The sequence below is a fragment of the Schistocerca cancellata genome, chromosome 9 (assembly GCF_023864275.1).
Source record: "Schistocerca cancellata isolate TAMUIC-IGC-003103 chromosome 9, iqSchCanc2.1, whole genome shotgun sequence".
In the NCBI taxonomy this organism is placed as follows: Eukaryota; Metazoa; Arthropoda; class Insecta; order Orthoptera; family Acrididae; genus Schistocerca; species Schistocerca cancellata.
In genome coordinates this window covers 290,523,621-290,546,096 of record NC_064634.1, presented here as the reverse complement: position 1 = coordinate 290,546,096, position 22,476 = coordinate 290,523,621, and the positions used below count along the sequence as shown (strand labels likewise).

The 22,476-nt window shown below is 42.0% G+C and overlaps 1 protein-coding gene across 1 annotated transcript in view; it reads right to left on the bottom strand.

Annotated features, from left to right (window-relative positions):
- Positions 1-404: 404 nt before the first annotated feature.
- Positions 405-22,476, bottom strand: part of LOC126101361 (uncharacterized PE-PGRS family protein PE_PGRS54-like) — a 45,906-nt gene continuing 23,834 nt past the window's right edge. Inside the window, exon 3 of the mRNA XM_049912029.1 lies at positions 405-3,602. Within this exon, the coding sequence (XP_049767986.1) occupies positions 405-3,587 (3,183 nt within the window). The 5' untranslated portion in view covers positions 3,588-3,602. The remainder of the gene's footprint in view (positions 3,603-22,476) is intronic.

The window sequence follows — 22,476 nt, the reverse complement described above, 5'->3', positions numbered from 1 at the left end:
TTTATTTTATTTGTTTGAGAGTGTAATGGATAAAGCTCTAGATTGTTTTTTTCTTAGATTTGACATACATTTTATTTCAGAAGTTTCTTCGAGATCTTGTGTTTGTATTTGAATGTTTCTACTATATTTTTTGTCCAATAAATATGTCGTTTGTCAGTAGGATGTTTCGTTTCATTTATGAATATAAAATGAAATTGTAGTAACCTAAACTGTCACACTAACCAGGAACAATACACTAGACGCATTGGCGCGTCCACGGCCACCCGCTACAGAATATGGCCTGATATGCCACTGACGCCTTAGTGCGCCCCAAAACAACTTTGATTCACGAGAGTAAATTTGATTGTGTACTTATAAACTAAATACATGTTATATTACTTTTAGCAATATATTTTCAGATTCTATTAAGAAAAATATTGGTTACGTGGCAAAGCAAGGCCAATTACAGTGGCAGTGAACGTGTTAAGTAACTGCAGGAAATATCTGTAGTGGTCCTTGATGTGTAGGATGATTGGTGGTGGCTTAAGCTCTGCCTGCTTGACACATTGTAGGTCACTGTTGCTGGAACCAGGCCCTTCTTTCATTCCTCCTCCTATGACTTCATTTGTTATTCTTTCTCCTAAGACACCTCCATTTGCTATTCCTCCTCCTGCGACAACTCCGTTCGCTGTCCCTCCTCGTGCGACAACTCTGTCCGCTGTCCCTCCTAGTGCGACAACTCTGTCCGCTGTCCCTCCTAGTGCGACAACTCTGTCCGCTGTCCCTCCTAGTGCGACAACTCTGTCCGCTGTCCCTCCTAGTGCGACAACTCCGTCCGCTGTCCCTCCTCGTGCGACAACTCCGTCCGCTGTCCCTCCTCGTGCGACAACTCCGTCCGCTGTCCCTCCTCCTGCGACAACTCCGTCCGCTGTCCCTCCTCGTGCGACAACTCCGTACGCTGTCCCTCCTCGTGCGACAACTCCGTACGCTGTCCCTCCTCGTGCGACAACTCCGTCCGCTGTCCCTCCTCGTGCGACAACTCCGTTCGCTGTCCCTCCTCGTGCGACAACTCTGTCCGCTGTCCCTCCTAGTGCGACAACTCTGTCCGCTGTCCCTCCTAGTGCGACAACTCTGTCCGCTGTCCCTCCTCGTGCGACAACTCCGTCCGCTGTCCCTCCTCGTGCGACAACTCCGTCCGCTGTCCCTCCTCGTGCGACAACTCCGTCCGCTGTCCCTCCTCGTGGGACAACTCCGTCCGCTGTCCCTCCTCGTGCGACAACTCCGTCCGCTGTCCCTCCTCCTGCGACAACTCCGTCCGCTGTCCCTCCTCCTGCGACAACTCCGTCCGCTGTCCCTCCTCCTGCGACAACTCCGTCCGCTGTCCCTCCTCCTGCGACAACTCCGTCCGCTGTCCCTCCTCCTGCGACAACTCCGTCCGCTGTCCCTCCTCCTGCGACACCTCCGTCCGCTGTCCCTCCTCCTGCGACACCTCCGTCCGCTGTCCCTCCTCCTGCGACACCTCCGTCCGCTGTCCCTCCTCCTGCGACACCTCCGTCCGCTGTCCCTCCTCCTGCGACACCTCCGTCCGCTGTCCCTCCTCCTGCGACACCTCCGTCCGCTGTCCCTCCTCCTGCGACACCTCCGTCCGCTGTCCCTCCTCCTGCGACACCTCCGTCCGCTGTCCCTCCTCCTGCGACACCTCCGTCCGCTGTCCCTCCTCCTGCGACACCTCCGTCCGCTGTCCCTCCTCCTGCGACACCTCCATTCGCTGTCCCTCCTCCTGCGACACCTCCATTCGTTGTCCCTCCTCCTGTGACACCTCCTTTCGCTATTCCTGCTCCTGCGACACCTCCTTTCGCTATTCCTCCTTCTGCGACACCTTCGTTCGTTATTCCTCCTCCTGTGACACCTCCACTTGTTATTCCAACCCCTGTGACAACTCCGTTCGCTATTCCTCCTCCTGCAACACCTCCATTTGCTATTCCTCCTCCTACGACATTTCCATTCCTTATTCCTCGTCCTACAACACCTCCATTAGTTATTCCTCCTCGTCTGACTACTTCAATTGTTACTCCTCCTCCTCCGACTACTAAATTCCTTATTCCTCCTCTTATGACTACTAAATTCCTTATTCCTCCTCCTACAACTACTCCATTCGTTATCCCACCTCCTCCAACTGTTCCATTTGTTATTGCTTCTCCTACAACTGTTCCATTTGTTATTCCTCCTCGTACAACTACTCCATTCCTTATAACTCCTCCCACGACTGCTCCATTGTTCATTCCTTCTCCTGCAACAGTTCCATTCCTTATTCCTCCTGCTATGACTTCTCCATTTGTTATTCCTCCTGCTACGACTTCTCCATTTGTTATTCCTCCTGCTACAACTTCTCCATTTGTTATTCCTCCTGCTACAACTTCTCCATTTGTTATTCTTTCTTCTTCAGTTTCTTCATTCATCAATCCCTCTTCTTGTTCTGCTGTTTTTTCATTCATTAATCCTTCTTCAACTACCTCCTTCATTATTTCTTTATCATCAATTTCTTCTTCTTCATCATCAATTTCTTCTTCTTCAAAATCAATTTCTTCTTCATCTATTATTCCTCCTTCTACTACTTCTCTATTCATTATGCCGTCTTCGGTTTCTTCATCCACTATTCCCCCTCCTTCGATTTCTTCATTCACTATTCCTCCTCCTTCAGTTTCTTCATTAATTAATTCTTCTTCTTCTTCTATTTCTTCATTCCTTAATCCTCCTCCTCCTCTTTCTATTTCTTTATTCATTAATCTTTCTTCTATTTCTTCAGCCATTAACCATTCTTCTATTTCTTCATTCACTAACCCTTCTTCTGTTTCTTCATTCATTAACCCTTCTTCCGTTTCTTCATTCATTAACCCTTCTTCCGTTTCTTCATTCATGGATCCTTCTTCCGTTTCTTCATTCATGGATCCTTCTTCCGTTTCTTCAATCATGAATCCTTCTTCCATTTCTTCATTTGTTATTTCTTTCTCTTCATCAATTTCTTGTTCTTCATAATCAATTTCTTCTTCATGTATTTCTTCATTGACTATTTCTTCTTCACCACCATCATCATATTCATCATCTTGCACTACGGAGGCACTGTCAGTGTCACTGTACAATGAATTAGCACAATTCTCCCCATCAAACCGGTTTTGTGGTAGAGTTGTGTGGTCGGTAGACAACCCTCTTCTATCGTGAACAACCTCTGTTTTCCACCTCCTGTTCAAGGGGGCTATGATGGCAGCAGGTCTCTTGCCACCAGCATATGCTTTCTGAAATGCAGTCGAGAAGCGTTTGTGTAGCTGCTCTGAATCGATGCGATTTGACTCTTGAATTGCATTTTTTTGTTGTTGCTGCTGCAGCTTATATTCCTGATGGCACTCAGAAAGCTCTGCATGGACAACAGCGTTTTCTTCTGGCATCAGCAATGGCACTGAATTCCCTGCAGTTTGGAAGTGGTGTGGAACACTTCGAAAGTGGCGAGGGCATACCAAGCAATGGTATTCCCCTGCTACATGCTGTGGTACCATATTGGGAGCTCCATCTGCATCACATACCTCCATCTCCTCAGTTTCAAATTCGCCCATCAAGTGACAACAAGGCTGAAAGATGGAAATAATAAATATAAGGGCTACATGAAGGAGAGAGAATTGAAGACAACAGTATGGAAAGGATAGAGGAAATGGATGAGGATGATGAGATGGGAATGTGAACTGCGAGAAGGGTTTGATACAGCACTGAAGACCTAAGATTGAACAAAGTATCGGGGTGGATGGCATTCCCTCAAAATTATTACGTTCATTGCGAGAACCAACCAAATTTTCCACCTGCCAAGCAGGATACATGATACATAATACATAAGAAATACCCTAAGGCAGATTATAATATTAACGAAAGTAAAACGAAGATACTGGTGTGAAAGACAAATTAAGTCAGGTTATGTTGGTCAATGGAATTCATTTGGAAAATAATACCCTAAAATAGGCATAGACAAATGGGTTCTGCAACTGCTCCAGCCGTGCTCCTGCCTAGCACAGCAGCAAGTGGGGGTGAGGATGGAGGAGGAAAAGGAAAGCTGCAGCCGGACACTATTACACATAGTCCATCACCTTGTCAAACACAAAGCAGTTTGCCGACAACATTACTTATGTTAAATTAGATTTACATTCTGCATCAGGAATACTATGGCATCCATGCAGTTGTTCAAATACAAAAAAGTGGAGAAGCCGTATCATTCAATGCGACAGAATGGGAGTTGCTTTACTTTTCGTATTGTTTGAAGCCATGCCAAGTGCTTATTGCTTAACATGCTATCGTAAAATTATGAGCTGGAAAAACATTCACTGGAACATCATTACACCAGCCACAAAGACAATGATGCACTTGTCTTCCAAGGAACAAGAATGAATGCTGGCTGAATTGAAAGAAGCCATACGGGGAAAAACTGAGTTAAGGGTAAAGTAGTGAAACAGTCTTTGATGGTCGACATCATCATTTCTTTGAATTCATTAAGTATCTTAGTGCAAAGGGAGTGTCATTTGGTAGCAGAAATTGCAGACAAAAGACTGATTCTATCAACAAAAATTTATTCTATGGAAAAATCAACTTAAAGTTCCTGATATGGAACATTTCTCAGAGCTCAAGGCAGTCATTTGTGGACCAGACATGACTAAATATGTTTTTTTAGTAATTGAAACATTTCATCGTGAGTTCTCGAACAGAAGACTGTTTTTTTTCTTCTTTTTTTTTTGTAATGTACCACTTTACTTCTACCTTGAGTTACTAAACATACCGTGTAGCACCTAGTTCAATGACTATTTTGTCCAGTCTGGAAATTTATAAGACTTCTATACAACATTACCCCAAGAGCAATGTTCTTGAATGCATAGACAAGCTACTAAAGTTATTTCAGTGTATGGTTCAACATGTGTGAGAGCTTTCTCTCTCTCTCTCTCTCTCTCTCTCTCTCTCTCTCTCTCTCTCTTTCTTTCATTAAATCTGCGAAGCACTGCAGACGTTGGTTTTAACAGATCTTAGTCTGCATAGCTCCATGTGTTCCACTGCATGAAAAACCATAGATGCAGACACATTATGTATTCTAAAATCAAAATGTGTATAAATTAATAAACATTACGACTTATTGTTAAAAGCCTGTAGGTAAAGCTCTTGTAGCACTGCTAATTGTGTTAGCTCTGCCTAACATATTAAGTAATAAGCATTATTGCTCTCACAAAAAAATAAAAAGGTGAAAATCAACACTAGTGATAAAATCCTGCTTACAAAAGTTTGGTGCAATATCTGCCTCTTAGAAGTAGTTGCACTGTGTTGCAAATACATCTTCCTTAGTTCCTCGGATGTGCAGCCTTCAGGATACAGTCATCTCAGTCGCACACCTTCTTGGAATAACGCACTGGTGCGGGAAGCTGGAGCACTGAGCACTGAGCAGGCTTAGCTGCATTTGCAGAGTGCGAGCGCACTTTGGGAGCAAAAATCTTGGCCAGGCCTTTACTAAAGGTAGTAGATGACTTCTGCTATACAGGGAAGAAAATAGATGGCAAATACTGAAGTAGTGAGGAAATAAAATATGGATTGGCAATAGTAAGAGAAGCTTCTGAAATGTAATGATACTGCAAAATGCTGCAGATTGCGTGGGTACATTGGATCATAATATGGACATAGTGAATCGAAATGGGAGAAAAATTTATGGTACAATTTGAGTAATACAAAAGACTGGTAGATACAGCACGTCCTGAAGCATACAGGACTCTCCGGTTTAGCAATACAAGGAAGTGTGGGGGATGAAACTGGGAAAAATAGACAAAGGCTTGAATACAGTAAGCAAGTTCATGGGGAAATAAGTTGCAGTTGTATAGAAAGAGGCTTGTGAAGGAAAGAGTAGCATGGAGAGCTGGATCAAACTAGTCTTCCAACTGAAGACCCCAACAATAACAACAGGATAAATGAAAACCGTATAACTGTCCATGACCAATTACAACATTTCAGATTTTATCTACAGCTCATACCATTCTCCAAAAATTAATGTTTTCCTTTTTATAGTAGCTTTTCTTATGTTTTAACTCATCATTTATTTTACTTGTAGGCAACTTTGAATAAAATAAGATCATAAACCACATCATCACACATCTGCAACTAAGCAAAATAATGTAATAGTAAAATGATGATGATAATAATAATAAGGACATGGGGCATCAGGATAAAGTTGACATTATACCAATTATATTATCAACTACAGGAGTCATACCACACAATATCCACCAGTACATCAATGCAATACAGCTACTTCCAAACTTATATATACAACTACAGAAATCCGTAATTATTGATACATGTTCAATCACCCGGAAGTTCCTAAATGCAATATAACATATACTGTACAGTTAAAAGGAAGTCACGCTCGATCAAGGTCCGCGTCACTTTTATTTTTGACCAGACATAACGTCTGAGAAAAGAAAGAATAATAATAATAATAATAATAATAATAATAATAATAATAATAATAATAATACATGGAGGATAAGAACTTATTTTAGTTCAATAATTGTCTAGCTGTGACTGCACGATCATTCTGATATTCATATGGATAATTTGGGAGAAACACAGGAAACTCAAAATAGGATGACTGTATCAGGTACACTCTTTGACATAAAACTCGACCGGCGGCCGGCCGCTTCAGAGGCTAATTCCGCGCCGATCGCGACATGGGACAAAAAAACTGGCCAACTCGCTAATTCTCTAAGTCCGGTTATCTGCACAATCTGGCAACACTGTAGACTGCGGCACTTCCTGGAGGAAAACTTGTCCCAAGATAGAGAGACTCTAGGCTGATTATGCCTGTGGTCTAGCGGTAGCGTGCGTTGTTTCTGTTCATAATGTCAGTGGATCGAGAGCAGCTGGCATAAAATATTTTTATAGCCTCTTCTGTCTGAATGCTGAAGACGTGAATGTAATGGTAGCGCAGATTCAATCTATTTCGCTTTGTGACACACCGATATCAAAATTTTATCTAGTAACGATTTTGCGGCAGATTTCCTGCAGACTGTCCTCCTCTGGACGCCGTATGCGGCAAAGCTCCGGGATCCATTTGCTGGCTACTGGCAGCGGCCGTGGCGACAGCAGCGGCGCTGCACTCCCCCGTTCTTTATCGAAAGCGCCTGCTACCGCTCATCGCTTTTGATGATTTAAAACGCTTTATTATTAAATGTTGCTCCACAGAAAATTTCTACAATTTGCATTCACGCTCAAAAGCAACGGAGACAGACGCCTTGATTAGTAGGCGGGTAATCGGCACGAGCTGAGTATGGCCCGAAATTAATTTTATAGACTGGGACGAAATTAAACCACCTCACTACATTCGATGAATTTATAAATGCTTCATACCTCGTTTCTTTTCCTTTCAAACTTAATTAATTGTGCAACTTTTGGTCAATGTTTGGATTGTTTCGTCAAGCCAGAGTGAGCGTCTGTGGTGTATAGTGTATTACCGTTCTTGTTTCATTCCTTATGGTAAGTCTATGCGATAAACTGTGTGAATACCTTGCAATGCATGCTCTGTAGCAGTGCAGGCACACTGCACATTTGGAGTTCCATGTATGGGTTCATGAAGTATTTATTGTTGATCGGAAGTGATAGTTAAGGTCATCAGATTTAAACCAGAAAAATGTGTCGTTTTGAAGGTTTCAGAGAACGGAAAGGAATTGCTAACGCCGGTGTTAGAAAACGTCTACAGTTAAATGCTATTGCAAAAATTTAGAAGATGGGAACTATATTAATGAACATGTGCACTTCATAAACAACCTTCTGACATGTTAGACCTATATGACGAACAAAGCTCAAATTTATATCGTTGACAGTCGGTTTGAATCTTTTCAGGACCTATTTTATAGTGAAGCACCTTGGAATTTGCAAAGCAGAAATCCATGATATTAACTTAATTTACTAAGTCGAAATCGGACGAAGATTGATGTTTAAAGGCATTCTTCAGATTTCGCATAAGAAATTTTTACTAGCAGTTTGCAACTCCATTAATTAAAATGGAAAATAAAAGGTTGTAGTCAGCGGCTTCTACCGTGATTCGAACTTATAGTACAAGCACTGCAACGCACAAGGGAACCTCTGAGCTAACGACACACTGGCGGCCAGAGGCGGACTATAGTCACTGCGATGTTGCCTGAGCCTCAAAACACAACCTTAAACACACAAACAGAGGAGGTGGAGATTACTGTTTTAACGTCCCGTCGACAACGATGTCATTAGAGACGGAGCACAAGCTCGGATTAGGGAAGGATGGGGAAGGATATCGGCCGTGCCCTTCCTAAGGAACCATCCCGGCATTTGCCTGAAGCGATTTAGGGAAATCATTGAAAACCTAAATCAGGATGGCCGGGCGCGGGATTGCACCGTCGTCCTCCCGAATGCACACACAAACAGGTGTTACTTATGTGAAGAACGCCGTTCTTGGAGTCCAGAAATTAAATATACTTTCTAATTGTGTCATCTTGCAGTGGATTATATCGTACGAGTCTTCGATGTGGAAAACGAATGTCAAGTGAATTTAGCGAGGTAACGCCGACCTACACCCGGAAGTAAATGCACTATCAGAGTGTTGACAAATACTTGCTACGACGCTGCCATTTCTCGGCTCTCTGACGAGGCAGCTCTTCAGCGAAATGCTTGCCGTGATTCTCCGATACGGTTCTTCAGAGTGGAGACGCGCGCGCACGTTTGGTTTTTATGCGGCGTTCTCCCCTGATGGTTTCTGACGTCGCCTTGTGGGCTATGTATACATATGAGACATTCAATTATCATTAATCCAGAATGATACAAGTTTCAGCTTCCGGCGTGGAAGAAGGCTGTTGACGCCGACATTATATCATTTCAACGTAGGGAAAGCAAAACGGATCATTCAATGTTTCTCATTCAACATAAAGCATGTGAGATAAATTTCCGTAACGTTCATAATCATCTAAAAATACAAACGAAGTAAAAATACGCCGGAAGCTTATTCGAATTGAATATAATGTAAGATACCAAACGCTTTCCACCCCTCGATGTCGAATTTGTCCACTTGCAATCGTTTGCAGCATGCACATAGAATGTCATGATTACCACGAGAATGAAGAAATATGTTGGTAAGGATGGAAGCAAGAAGAGACGCAGTCAACAAATATTCTATTCCTCATGGCATTCATTTCATTTGACACGTAAGAAGAGGTAAAGCGGGAATTTACTTTCGTTAACACGAAAGATATGCGGCACATATTGATAACGAAGAAGTCTGCGTCTTCATACGTTTCCTCCTTGAAATCTGTATGCTCTATTATATACTAAGTAGCCCGATCATTGTTTCAGTAATGTTACCCTCTTGTTTGACCCCGTAACGATGAACAGATTCCAAATGCATGTCTCTGTGTGAAAGTAGCTCTTCGAACCCTTCCTGGGTTGTTTTTTGTGTTTTATTGCTTGGAATTCCTGAAGCAGACCACTGTGCCTTCCCCCCTCGTGGGTTAGGTCTCAAAACTAAACCGCTTTGTATCCAATGGCATAATTTATTCATACTGCATCAGCATAAGACTCTTGCGAGTGAGAGAATGACAATAACAATCGTAACAAGAACAAGCAAATAATGAATGATGTTTATTCCAACGCAGAACGAGAATGGCTTTAAATATAAAAATCTATATCCATATCTATTGATCTTTGAGTTGGCACAATGCAAATATATTCTTAGCATTTAGTTACTGAATTTAGTTCTGGATGTTTGAAGAGAAAAGGAAAAGTCGGTACTTCTCGCTAGTGTAATATAATGTGAACCAGCAACTACCCTTTCCTTAGAACACGACTCAAGCAGGTCCTCAAGTAGGCACTGCTGCATTCTGTTCCCTGACATTGCTCTGATGACGGTTAATGCAGATAGTTCCGATTATGAAATACAAAACGTATTGCAGATTAGTTCCTAGGATAGTAACATTAAATTTGCGTTGTAGACGGCACATGAACGTGACGGCTATCCATATTACTCATCAATATAAAAAGACAATATTTTGGGAATTTAGCAGGATTACTCAAAATGAATTCTGAAATTGGGTGACTGACCGCACAGGTGCTAAACGTCGTCAAGAGTATACGATGTCCTAATCGCATTAGGAATATGAAGATCGTCTTCGACAGCTCGCAACTTTCACATTGCTATCTCCACCCTACTCCAGACAGCTCTCGGTGGAGTTGCACTACGTTGCCGATGTTATGGAAGGCCTTCAAACCGACAACAGACCACATATTGAAAAATACAAGCGAATTCTCTTGCAGCGTAAGCTTATTGTAACTAATCTAAAAATTATTGGAGAGGAACATTCAAAAAAAGTAAAATGTTACACACTGTTGACGTCAAACGGACATTATCTATGTCCTGTCTTGTGCCCTACTCATCTATAATATCAAGTGTACTATGAAAATGATTATATATAATGGATTATAAGGTAATGCATTGATACCAGATGGCGGGGGCCGGCCGATGTGGCCGTGCGGTTCTAGGCGCTTCAGTCTGGAACCGCGTGACCGCTACGGTCGCAGGTTCGAATCCTGCCTCGGGCATGGATGTGTGTGATGTCCTTAGGTTAGTTAGGTTTAAGTAGTTCTAACTTCTAGGGCACTGATGACCTTAGAAGTTAAGTCCCATAGTGCTCAGAGCCATTTGAACCATTTGAACTATTTAACTCAAAATGACATTAAAAATTTAAGTTATTCACGAGCAGCTAGTTGAGAATATGTATGAACATTAAATGACACGACGAACTGTCTTGTTCTGCATATGGATTCAAACCCAGCTCATGCAGACTAAGCAAAGATTTAGTGACTGACGGAAACTAACAGTCATTCCTGATTAGGCATACGGAGAGTGATATACCTCGATTTTAGACAGTATCAGTTAGCAAATATCAACTTTAAATTGCATAAAGCAAACATTTTTAACAGACGCGAATTCCTACCCAGCATCTATTGTCCCTGTTAACGAACTACGAGAGACGTTAAATATTGCTTCTTCACAAGTAACTTACTTGAAATGCCGTGAGGTAAAGCTGTGTGTTGGTTACGGATTCGAACCCGGAACCTAATCGGATTGCTATCGAAGCACAGTCAAATGTGACATATCGGAATTTCGCGGCAGTAACTAGATGTTTTAACTGAAATGACGAGACGAAACATTAATTTTTTCCTTTCCAGGACTCCAACCCGGCACCTATCGCTGTTATATTCTAGAGAAAACTAACGTTAAATATGGGTTTGTTGCACCAGCAGTGACATGTGAGCATGTTTGAACTGAAATAATATGACGAAGAGTTCAGCGCTCACTGGGAATAGAGCCCCACACATATCGTTGTTGACTACACACAAAGAGACGTCAGCTACCGAATTTTTCTCCACCAGCTGCTCAGAATAGCATCTTGAACTTACAGTCATCTCGCAAATAGTTCTGTGTCTCACTGGGAGTTAAAAACGTCAGATATCGTTAGTGTTGACAGCGAATGAAAATACATTAAAAATCAAAATTATTCTCCACCAGCAGATAGGTGTTCTCATGCTAGAGCTTGATAATACATAATTAAATCTTTAGTGCCGGGCCAGGATTCGATCCCATTCACGCATAATATGTGAAGGTGTTGAGGAATCTGCAGTTTTGAACAAACAACAAATTGTAGCCGAGCTGTATTGCCACGAAGGGATCAAATTCCGCGTTAAGGGCGGTCTGAGTTGCATTCCCAGTTCAGAACCAATTTTATCGACATACAGAAGCTCAAATAAAAGATGGAATAAGTGTCCTGTGACCATACATAGCGTTTGTGTCGTCACTTGAAATAAATAACTAGTATAAGAAAGGTTACTGGTGATAGAGTTTCTACATGTCGCCACTCCAGACTTTATTGTGGTTCAACCTACCGTCTACTTGGTAAAGAAGGAATATCATCTTTAATGTGAATTTTCAGACCACGCAGCCATTATATCTCCTTCACTTGGTGTAGCCAGGAGAGAATGGAATCTGTCTCTCCCTATCTAAAATCATTGACAGAAGTGGGAATCGAACCCAGACCATAGGTATAACAACCTACCATCGGTCCAACAGACCACGAAATCCTCTTGTCTGCGAGTCATTTTTCTATCGTAACGCAGTTGCGCCACACTGGATGAGAATTCTGACACACAGGCTCCCTGTAGTAATTTGCAGCATGTTCAGTAAATTCATTTACTTGGTTGACCGAATCACCATGAACTAGTTGCCTCGGCTACCCAGTGCATACATTCGACTATTTTGTAATCACAGAAATAAAATCACGTTACTGCCACCTACACACAACTGCCAACATTGTAGGATGCAGAAGTTTAAATAGGAAGTGTTCCTTTCCACTTGAGCTATTCTATTGCGCTATCTGTTACTAGAAAACGTCGTTCAGTCCAAAAGAAAAGCTGTAACTGTTTGTCTCTCAGAAGTCAAGACCTGGCCATATGCATAATCTCACAGTGCTGTGGAATCCAAAAGTCCTGGAGGAATAGTTGCCGAGCTCTGGAGCTGTTGTAGCTACGTGTCAGCTTGTAGCATAGATAAGATGTCGCGAGTTCGAATACATTCAGTGCTACATTTTTTAAAACGCAATTCTGCTCTCTGCTGAAGTTATCAATCTAATGGAACTTTGAACATAATTCCCTTCACTTCTCAACCCAAAGTAGTCGCATGTGGAAAAAGGACTAACTACTGTGACATTTTGTTCTATTCAGGTTTAATAGACAGCAGGCAGCAGATGCATCTCGAAGATGTGCAGGGAGAGCGCATCGTACCATAATATGTCAGAAAAGTATTTTCTACATTAGCCATCGTGTGGTAGTGATATTTTATTCTTCTTCAAACTTTGATTGTTAGCTTTAACTCAGAGCAAATTTTCTACATGCATATAATCAACAAACTGCATGTGCATTGTCAGACTGTCATAGGTAACATCAGAGAATTCGCATATATCGTTGATGATTAATTTCTCTCTCATGTTTACTATTGTTTTAACAACACTAAAGGAAACCTTACGAAAATTGTGCACTGTATTATAAGAAATGAAATAAAACTAACCATGATAACCTTACGACGAAAGTATCTGTACACAAGCATGCCTCTATCGACACGAATTAGTAAAATACTACTCACTTAGATTTTGATTGGGTCTGTGTTTAATTGGTATGCTGTGTCATACTCAAGAGGTATGCAAATGTGGCATTTCATAAATATAGTTACGTATTCCTAGAAACCCTAAATTCGCTTGTCAGCAGCGGAAAGAGGCGTTACCTGTTGTGCAGCATTGTAAGTTTTTCAACATTGCACTATGAGCTGAAAGCATTTTCTTGCGATTTCCTTATTGATGTTTGATCTGACTGCTTGTAGCTCTTTCACAGAAGGGATAAAAACGTTTCAGTCAGTGAGACTGGAACTGCAAACCGCAACAGACGCTGTTTCACAGGTCAGCACGTTACCACAGAGCTGGCGAGGAGGTATGGGTCTCAGCTTCCTATTACGACGGCAATAGTAACTAGAACTCGTAAACCGCTATTTAAAGGTCGAGATTAGTTGCGATTTCCACCTGCAACGACTTTCCTGCGCTGAAAACCGTAAATTTTCAATCTTTTGTTACCCTTCAAGCTATAATAACTCAGATTATTCAATGGAAATGACAGGTAAAATCAAGTGAACTTTGAGGCTTAATTCCGTGCACACCAGGAAGTAACTCGTCGATCACAGAGTTTCCAAACATACGTTGCCTTGTTGCCAAATCTCAGTTACAGTACCAGCAGGAAGAAGACGAACCGATGTGATCCTACAGCGGTCTGGGAAGTGACCATAGCTGGTGTCTCCAAGTCGCGGCTGCTACGGCCTGGAATACGTAATGCGTCTGATTCGCTTTCTGTAACTAGGTTTAGGGACTGAAGCGTAGTTACTAATAATACTCAGAACTGACTGCAAACTGAGCATCATAAATCAGTAACTCTCACTGTTGTTTTTATATTTCTTTCGTAAGTGCACTCAAAACTAAGAAAGTCATTCACAGGCGTTTTCGTGCCTCGGCGATAGTCGAGCACAACATACAAATAAAAATAAAAAAGAATGTGTGTGTGTGTGTGTGAGTGAGAGAGAGAGAGAGAGAGAGAGAGAGAGAGAGAAATAAAAAGCAATGAGAGAGAGTGTAAAAAATTGTTGTAAAGGAATTGAATCATGGTATTTAAAGAAATCTTTCATTAAAATGACACGTTCCACATCATTACGAAATGTCGTATTCATGATCTATGGAACAAGAGTTAATCTAATGTAATCTAATCTAATCACATCATATTGATGATTAGCCATGAAGAGTCATGAATTACCGAAATTTTTGCCAATACCAGTAACCAAATCTAAACTTGAAAATAAAAGACGACAATTTTTGTAATAAACCGTGACTCCTATCAAAACCCTTTCATCCCTGTTATCTAACCACGAAAGATGTCTGATATACCTCCATTCTGAAGTAACAAAGTGTGCATGCATTTAAAGATGAAGTGCATGATGTGAAGTTCTGTGACGGAGATACGAACCCAACACGTAATCCGATTGTTAACTAAGAAAAATTAAATGTTACGTATCGGTTTTTCTTACGAGCCGCTAGGTGTCTGAATCTAAAATAAGGATACAAACTTTTGTGCCTAAGCGACAATCGAACTGCACACATACCGTGCATCCACGAATAGCGGTCACGCGGTTCCAGACTGAAGCGCCTAGAACCGCACGGCCACATCGGCCGGCCCCCGCCATCTGGTATCAATGCATTACCTTATAATCCATTATATATAATCATTTTCATAGTACACTTGATATTATAGATGAGTAGGGCACAAGACAGGACATAGATAATGTCCGTTTGACGTCAACAGTGTGTAACATTTTACTTTTTTTGAATGTTCCTCTCCAATAATTTTTAGATTAGTTACAATAAGCTTACGCTGCAAGAGAATTCGCTTGTATTTTTCAATATGTGGTCTGTTGTCGGTTTGAAGGCCTTCCATAACATCGGCAACGTAGTGCAACTCCACCGAGAGCTGTCTGGAGTAGGGTGGAGATAGCAATGTGAAAGTTGCGAGCTGTCGAAGACGATCTTCATATTCCTAATGCGATTAGGACATCGTATACTCTTGACGACGTTTAGCACCTGTGCGGTCAGTCACCCAATTTCAGAATTCATTTTGAGTAATCCTGCTAAATTCCCAAAATATTGTCTTTTTATATTGATGAGTAATATGGATAGCCGTCACGTTCATGTGCCGTCTACAACGCAAATTTAATGTTACTATCCTAGGAACTAATCTGCAATACGTTTTGTATTTCATAATCGGAACTATCTGCATTAACCGTCATCAGAGCAATGTCAGGGAACAGAATGCAGCAGTGCCTACTTGAGGACCTGCTTGAGTCGTGTTCTAAGGAAAGGGTAGTTGCTGGTTCACATTATATTACACTAGCGAGAAGTACCGACTTTTCCTTTTCTCTTCAAACATCCAGAACTAAATTCAGTAACTAAATGCTAAGAATATATTTGCATTGTGCCAACTCAAAGATCAATAGATATGGATATAGATTTTTATATTTAAAGCCATTCTCGTTCTGCGTTGGAATAAACATCATTCATTATTTGCTTGTTCTTGTTACGATTGTTATTGTCATTCTCTCACTCGCAAGAGTCTTATGCTGATGCAGTATGAATAAATTATGCCATTGGATACAAAGCGGTTTAGTTTTGAGACCTAACCCACGAGGGGGGAAGGCACAGTGGTCTGCTTCAGGAATTCCAAGCAATAAAACACAAAAAACAACCCAGGAAGGGTTCGAAGAGCTACTTTCACACAGAGACATGCATTTGGAATCTGTTCATCGTTACGGGGTCAAACAAGAGGGTAACATTACTGAAACAATGATCGGGCTACTTAGTATATAATAGAGCATACAGATTTCAAGGAGGAAACGTATGAAGACGCAGACTTCTTCGTTATCAATATGTGCCGCATATCTTTCGTGTTAACGAAAGTAAATTCCCGCTTTACCTCTTCTTACGTGTCAAATGAAATGAATGCCATGAGGAATAGAATATTTGTTGACTGCGTCTCTTCTTGCTTCCATCCTTACCAACATATTTCTTCATTCTCGTGGTAATCATGACATTCTATGTGCATGCTGCAAACGATTGCAAGTGGACAAATTCGACATCGAGGGGTGGAAAGCGTTTGGTATCTTACATTATATTCAATTCGAATAAGCTTCCGGCGTATTTTTACTTCGTTTGTATTTTTAGATGATTATGAACGTTACGGAAATTTATCTCACATGCTTTATGTTGAATGAGAAACATTGAATGATCCGTTTTGCTTTCCCTACGTTGAAATGATATAATGTCGGCGTCAACAGCCTTCTTCCACGCCGGAAGCTGAAACTTGTATCATTCTGGATTAATGATAATTGAATGTCTCATATGTATACATAGCCCACAAGGCGACGTCAGAAACCATCAGGGGAGAACGCCGCATAAAAACCAAACGTGCGCGCGCGTCTCCACTCTGAAGAACCGTATCGGAGAATCACGGCAAGCATTTCGCTGAAGAGCTGCCTCGTCAGAGAGCCGAGAAATGGCAGCGTCGTAGCAAGTATTTGTCAACACTCTGATAGTGCATTTACTTCCGGGTGTAGGTCGGCGTTACCTCGCTAAATTCACTTGACATTCGTTTTCCACATCGAAGACTCGTACGATATAATCCACTGCAAGATGACACAATTAGAAAGTATATTTAATTTCTGGACTCCAAGAACGGCGTTCTTCACATAAGTAACACCTGTTTGTGTGTGCATTCGGGAGGACGACGGTGCAATCCCGCGCCCGGCCATCCTGATTTAGGTTTTCAATGATTTCCCTAAATCGCTTCAGGCAAATGCCGGGATGGTTCCTTAGGAAGGGCACGGCCGATATCCTTCCCCATCCTTCCCTAATCCGAGCTTGTGCTCCGTCTCTAATGACATCGTTGTCGACGGGACGTTAAAACAGTAATCTCCACCTCCTCTGTTTGTGTGTTTAAGGTTGTGTTTTGAGGCTCAGGCAACATCGCAGTGACTATAGTCCGCCTCTGGCCGCCAGTGTGTCGTTAGCTCAGAGGTTCCCTTGTGCGTTGCAGTGCTTGTACTATAAGTTCGAATCACGGTAGAAGCCGCTGACTACAACCTTTTATTTTCCATTTTAATTAATGGAGTTGCAAACTGCTAGTAAAAATTTCTTATGCGAAATCTGAAGAATGCCTTTAAACATCAATCTTCGTCCGATTTCGACTTAGTAAATTAAGTTAGTATCATGGATTTCTGCTTTGCAAATTCCAAGGTGCTTCACTATAAAATAGGTCCTGAAAAGATTCAAACCGACTGTCAACGATATAAATTTGAGCTTTGTTCGTCATATAGGTCTAACATGTCAGAAGGTTGTTTATGAAGTGCACATGTTCATTAATATAGTTCCCATCTTCTAAATTTTTGCAATAGCATTTAACTGTAGACGTTTTCTAACACCGGCGTTAGCAATTCCTTTCCGTTCTCTGAAACCTTCAAAACGACACATTTTTCTGGTTTAAATCTGATGACCTTAACTATCACTTCCGATCAACAATAAATACTTCATGAACCCATACATGGAACTCCAAATGTGCAGTGCGCCTGCACTGCTACAGAGCATGCATTGCAAGGTATTCACACAGTTTATCGCATAGACTTACCATAAGGAATGAAACAAGAACTGTAATACACTATACACCACAGACGCTCGCTCTGGCTTGACGAAACAATCCAAACATTGACCAAAAGTTGCACAATTAATTAAGTTTGAAAGGAAAAGAAACGAGGTATGAAGCATTTATAAATTCATCGAATGTAGTGAGGTGGTTTAATTTCGTCCCAGTCTATAAAATTAATTTCGGGCCATACTCAGCTCGTGCCGATTACCCGCCTACTAATCAAGGCGTCTGTCTCCGTTGCTTTTGAGCGTGAATGCAAATTGTAGAAATTTTCTGTGGAGCAACATTTAATAATAAAGCGTTTTAAATCATCAAAAGCGATGAGCGGTAGCAGGCGCTTTCGATAAAGAACGGGGGAGTGCAGCGCCGCTGCTGTCGCCACGGCCGCTGCCAGTAGCCAGCAAATGGATCCCGGAGCTTTGCCGCATACGGCGTCCAGAGGAGGACAGTCTGCAGGAAATCTGCCGCAAAATCGTTACTAGATAAAATTTTGATATCGGTGTGTCACAAAGCGAAATAGATTGAATCTGCGCTACCATTACATTCACGTCTTCAGCATTCAGACAGAAGAGGCTATAAAAATATTTTATGCCAGCTGCTCTCGATCCACTGATATTATGAACAGAAACAACGCACGCTACCGCTAGACCACAGGCGTAATCAGCCTAGAGTTTCTCTATCTTGGGACAAGTTTTACTCCAGGAAGTGCCGCAGTCTACAGTGTTGCCAGATTGTGCAGATAACCGGACTTAGAGAATTAGCGAGTTGGCCAGTTTCTTTGTCCCATGTCGCGATCGGCGCGGACTTAGCCTCTGAAGCGGCCGGCCGCCGGTCGAGTTTTATGTCAAAGAGTGTACATAAGCAACAAGATTATGAAAAGGACAGATTGCTACTCACCATATAGAGGAACATTGACTCGTAGACAGACACAATGAAAAGACACTATACATTTAAGCTTTTGGAAAAAAGGCCTTCTTCCAATCTGATTATTGTGGGCAACCTGTAGACAACAACTGCACACGATGAGAGCAGCAATTTGGAATGGATGGTGAGGGTATGGAGGAACCATGAGGTGGGGAGGATGGAAAGTAGGGTAAGGGTGGGGGAAGGTTTAATGTTGTTTGTGAGGTCATGCAGGGTCATGATGGGGAGAGGATAGTGCTGTTAGGTGCAGTCAGTGTTTTTTTCTTTCTTTGTATTTTTTTTTTTTTTTTGGTGGGGAGTGGGGATGGCTGCAAAGAGGGACAGGAGCAGAGAAAGGGAAAAGACAAGTGGCTGCACTGGCAAAACAGAAGGCTGCTTAGCGCTGGAGTGGGGGCAGAAAACATGGTACATAGGATATATCTACATCTACAAAGATAATTCAAAAACGGCGCATGGTATACCCTGTACCACTACTTGTCATTTCCCCTCCTGTTCCACTTGCAAATACAGCACGTAAAAAACGACTGTCTGTACGCCTCCGTATGAGCCCCAGTTTCTTGTATCTTATCTTCGTGGTTCTTATGCGCGATACATGTTGACGGCAGTAGAATTATCACGTCAGCTTCAAATCCTGCTTCTCTAAATTTCCTCATTAGTGTTTCTCAAAAAAAATTTCACCTTCCCTCCTGGGATTCCCAGTTGAGTTCCCGAAGCATCTCCGAACTCTCACATATTGTTTGAACCTACCAGTAACAAAGCCAGCAGCCTGCCTCTGAATTGCTTTGATGTCATCCTTCAATCCAAACTGGTGTGGATCCCAAACACTCAAACAGTACTCAAGAATTGGTCACACCAGCATCCTGTATGCTGTCTCCTTTACAGGTTAACCACTCACTCCTAAAATGCACCCAATAAACTGAAGTTGACCATTTGTTTTCCCTAATACAGTTCTTACATGCTCGTTCCACCTCATATTGCTTTGCAACGTTACGCCCATATATTTAAACGATTTGACTGTGTCAAGCAGGACACTAGTAATACTGTATCTGAATATTACAAGTTTGTCGTTCCTACTCATCCACGTTAAATTACATTTTTCCATATTTAGTGCTAAGTTGGCATTCATCATACCAACCAGAAACTTTGTCTAAGTCGTCTCGTATCTTCTTACAGTCACTCAATTACGACACCTTACGGTACACCATGGCGTCATCAGCAAACTACTGCAGAATGCAGCCCATCCTGTCTGACAAATCTTTTATGTATATAGGGAACAGCAGTCCAGTCACACTTCCCTGGGGCACTCTGACGATATTGGAGGGAGATTTCCCAACTGCAAAATTCAGAAAAGCTAGTTCCAGTGTGAAGGTTCCAGATGGCGCAGGCTGTGAAACAGTAGCTGAAATCAAGCACATTGTGTTGGGCAGCATGTTCAGGAACTAGGTGGTCCAGCTGTCTCTTGGCCAGTTTGTTGGTGGCCATTCATGAGGACAGACAGCTTATTAGTTGTCATGCCTACTCACATCTATGTGTAATGCACAGACATAGGCCATGAGTCAAGAGGTTGTCAGGAGGGATGGACAAGGATATTCTGTAGGTTTGCTGAGCAGTGGAATACCACTGTGAAAGGGGTGGGAAGCACAGTGAATAGGATATTTCCCTTACCTTGGCAGAGAATGTGATTCAGCTGCTCCAGTCCTTGGTGGTATTGAGGGGAGTGCTCCTTTGTGGCCAGAAGGGACTTTGGGAGGTGGCTGGTCCCTTGGTATATTTGGGGAGGGATTGCTCGTCACTACAGGTGTGACAGCGACACATGGCTAAGCTGTATGGAACAGACTTCTTGGTATGGAATGGGTGGCAGCTGTTGAAGTGGAGGTATTGCTGGTAGTTGGTAGGTTCGATATGGACAGAAGTACTAATGTAATCATTTTTCAGGTGAATGTCAACATTAAGGAAAGTGGCTTGCTGCATTGAGACAGACAAGGTGAAGTGAATGAAGGAGATGCTGTTTAGGTTCTGGAGGGCTGTGAACAGGGTGTTCCCACACAGTCCGAATCATGAATATGTCATCAATGAATCTGAACCAGGTGATGGGTTGGCATTCTGGGAGGTTAGGGATCTTACCTCTAGAGGGTCCTTGAATAGGTTGGCATAGGACGGTGCCATGAGGGTGCCCATTGCTGTACCATAGATCTGTTTGTAGGTGACACCTTCAAAGGAGAAGTAATTTTGGTTGAGGATACAGTTGGTCATGGTGATCCGGAAGGAGGTTCTCTGGTTTGGACTCAATCGGGCATTGGGAAAGGCAGTGTACAATAGCGGCAAGGCCGTAGGTATTGGGGATATTAGTGTAGAAGGAGGTGGTATCGACAGTCACAAGCAGGATGCCATGTGGTAAAGGAACAGGGACTGCAGAAAGTTGGTGGAATAATTGGCTGATGTCTTTTAGACTTGAGGGTAAGTTAAGGTCTTCGCTCCTCTCTACATTAACTGTTGTTTCCCAGTTTTCAATTTATTTTACTGAGAATTACAGCAACACTATCAAGGGCACTGTTGCATGCGTGTGCGTGTGTGTGTGTAGTGCGTGGTAGTGTGAAATGGATGAACAGTGGCACTAACCTTTAACATTATTTAATAACTTATTAATGAAACTGTTTTACACCAAAAATGAGCTGAATGAGGTAACACTATCGTAAAGGGATAGGCCTTGTACATGGAAGGATGGAGACTTCAATCCAGCCAGCCCGATTCAGGTTTTCTGTGGTTTCCCAATACTACTTCAGGTAAATGTAAGGATGGTTCCTACTCTAAGGCCATGATCAACTACCTGTTCCATTCTTGTCAAACTAGAGCTACGAATTAAGTTTCTTTGTTGTTCTTAGTTTTAACACGACTACTTGTCCAATATTCCTGTAAAAGTAATCTCTGGATGAATAAAACAATCCTATTATTGCTACTACTTTGAATGTTCTTGTAGAACAAACATCAACTTCTGTTTGAAAACCTGCATTCTGCCAACAAAGGCCTTCAACTCTTGTGGCAACTTGTTGAAAATATGAACTATAGAGCCTTTTTTTTTTTTTTAACAGGATTTAATGGCAAGCTAGTTATATAAGGTCAATACTTTGTTTTTTGTTCAATGAATCTGCAATGCTGTTTCTTTTAGAAACAGCTCGGCTACTATGAGTCGAAACAAGGCCCCCGGAGTAGACAACATTCCATTGGAACTACTGACGGCCTTGGGAGAGCCAGTCCTGACTAAACTCTACCATCTGGTGAGCAAGATGTATGAGACAGGTGAAATACCCTCAGACTTCAAGAAGAATATAATAATTCCAATCCCAAAGAAAGCAGGTGTTGACAGATGTGAAAATTACCGAACAATCAGTTTAATAAGCCACAGCTGCAAAATACTAAAACGAATACTTTGCAGACAAATGGAAAAACTAGTAGAAGCCGACCTCGGGGAAGATCAGTTTGGATTCCGTAGAAATACTGGAACACGTGAGGCAATACTAACCTTACGACTTACCTTAGAAGGAAGATTAAGGACAGGCAAACGTACATTTCTAGCATTTGTAGACTTTGTAGAAAGCTTTTGACAATGTTGACTGGAATACTCTCTTTCAAATACTAAAACTGGCAGGGGTAAAATACAGGGAGCGAAAGGCTATTTACAATTTGTACAGAAACCAGATGGCA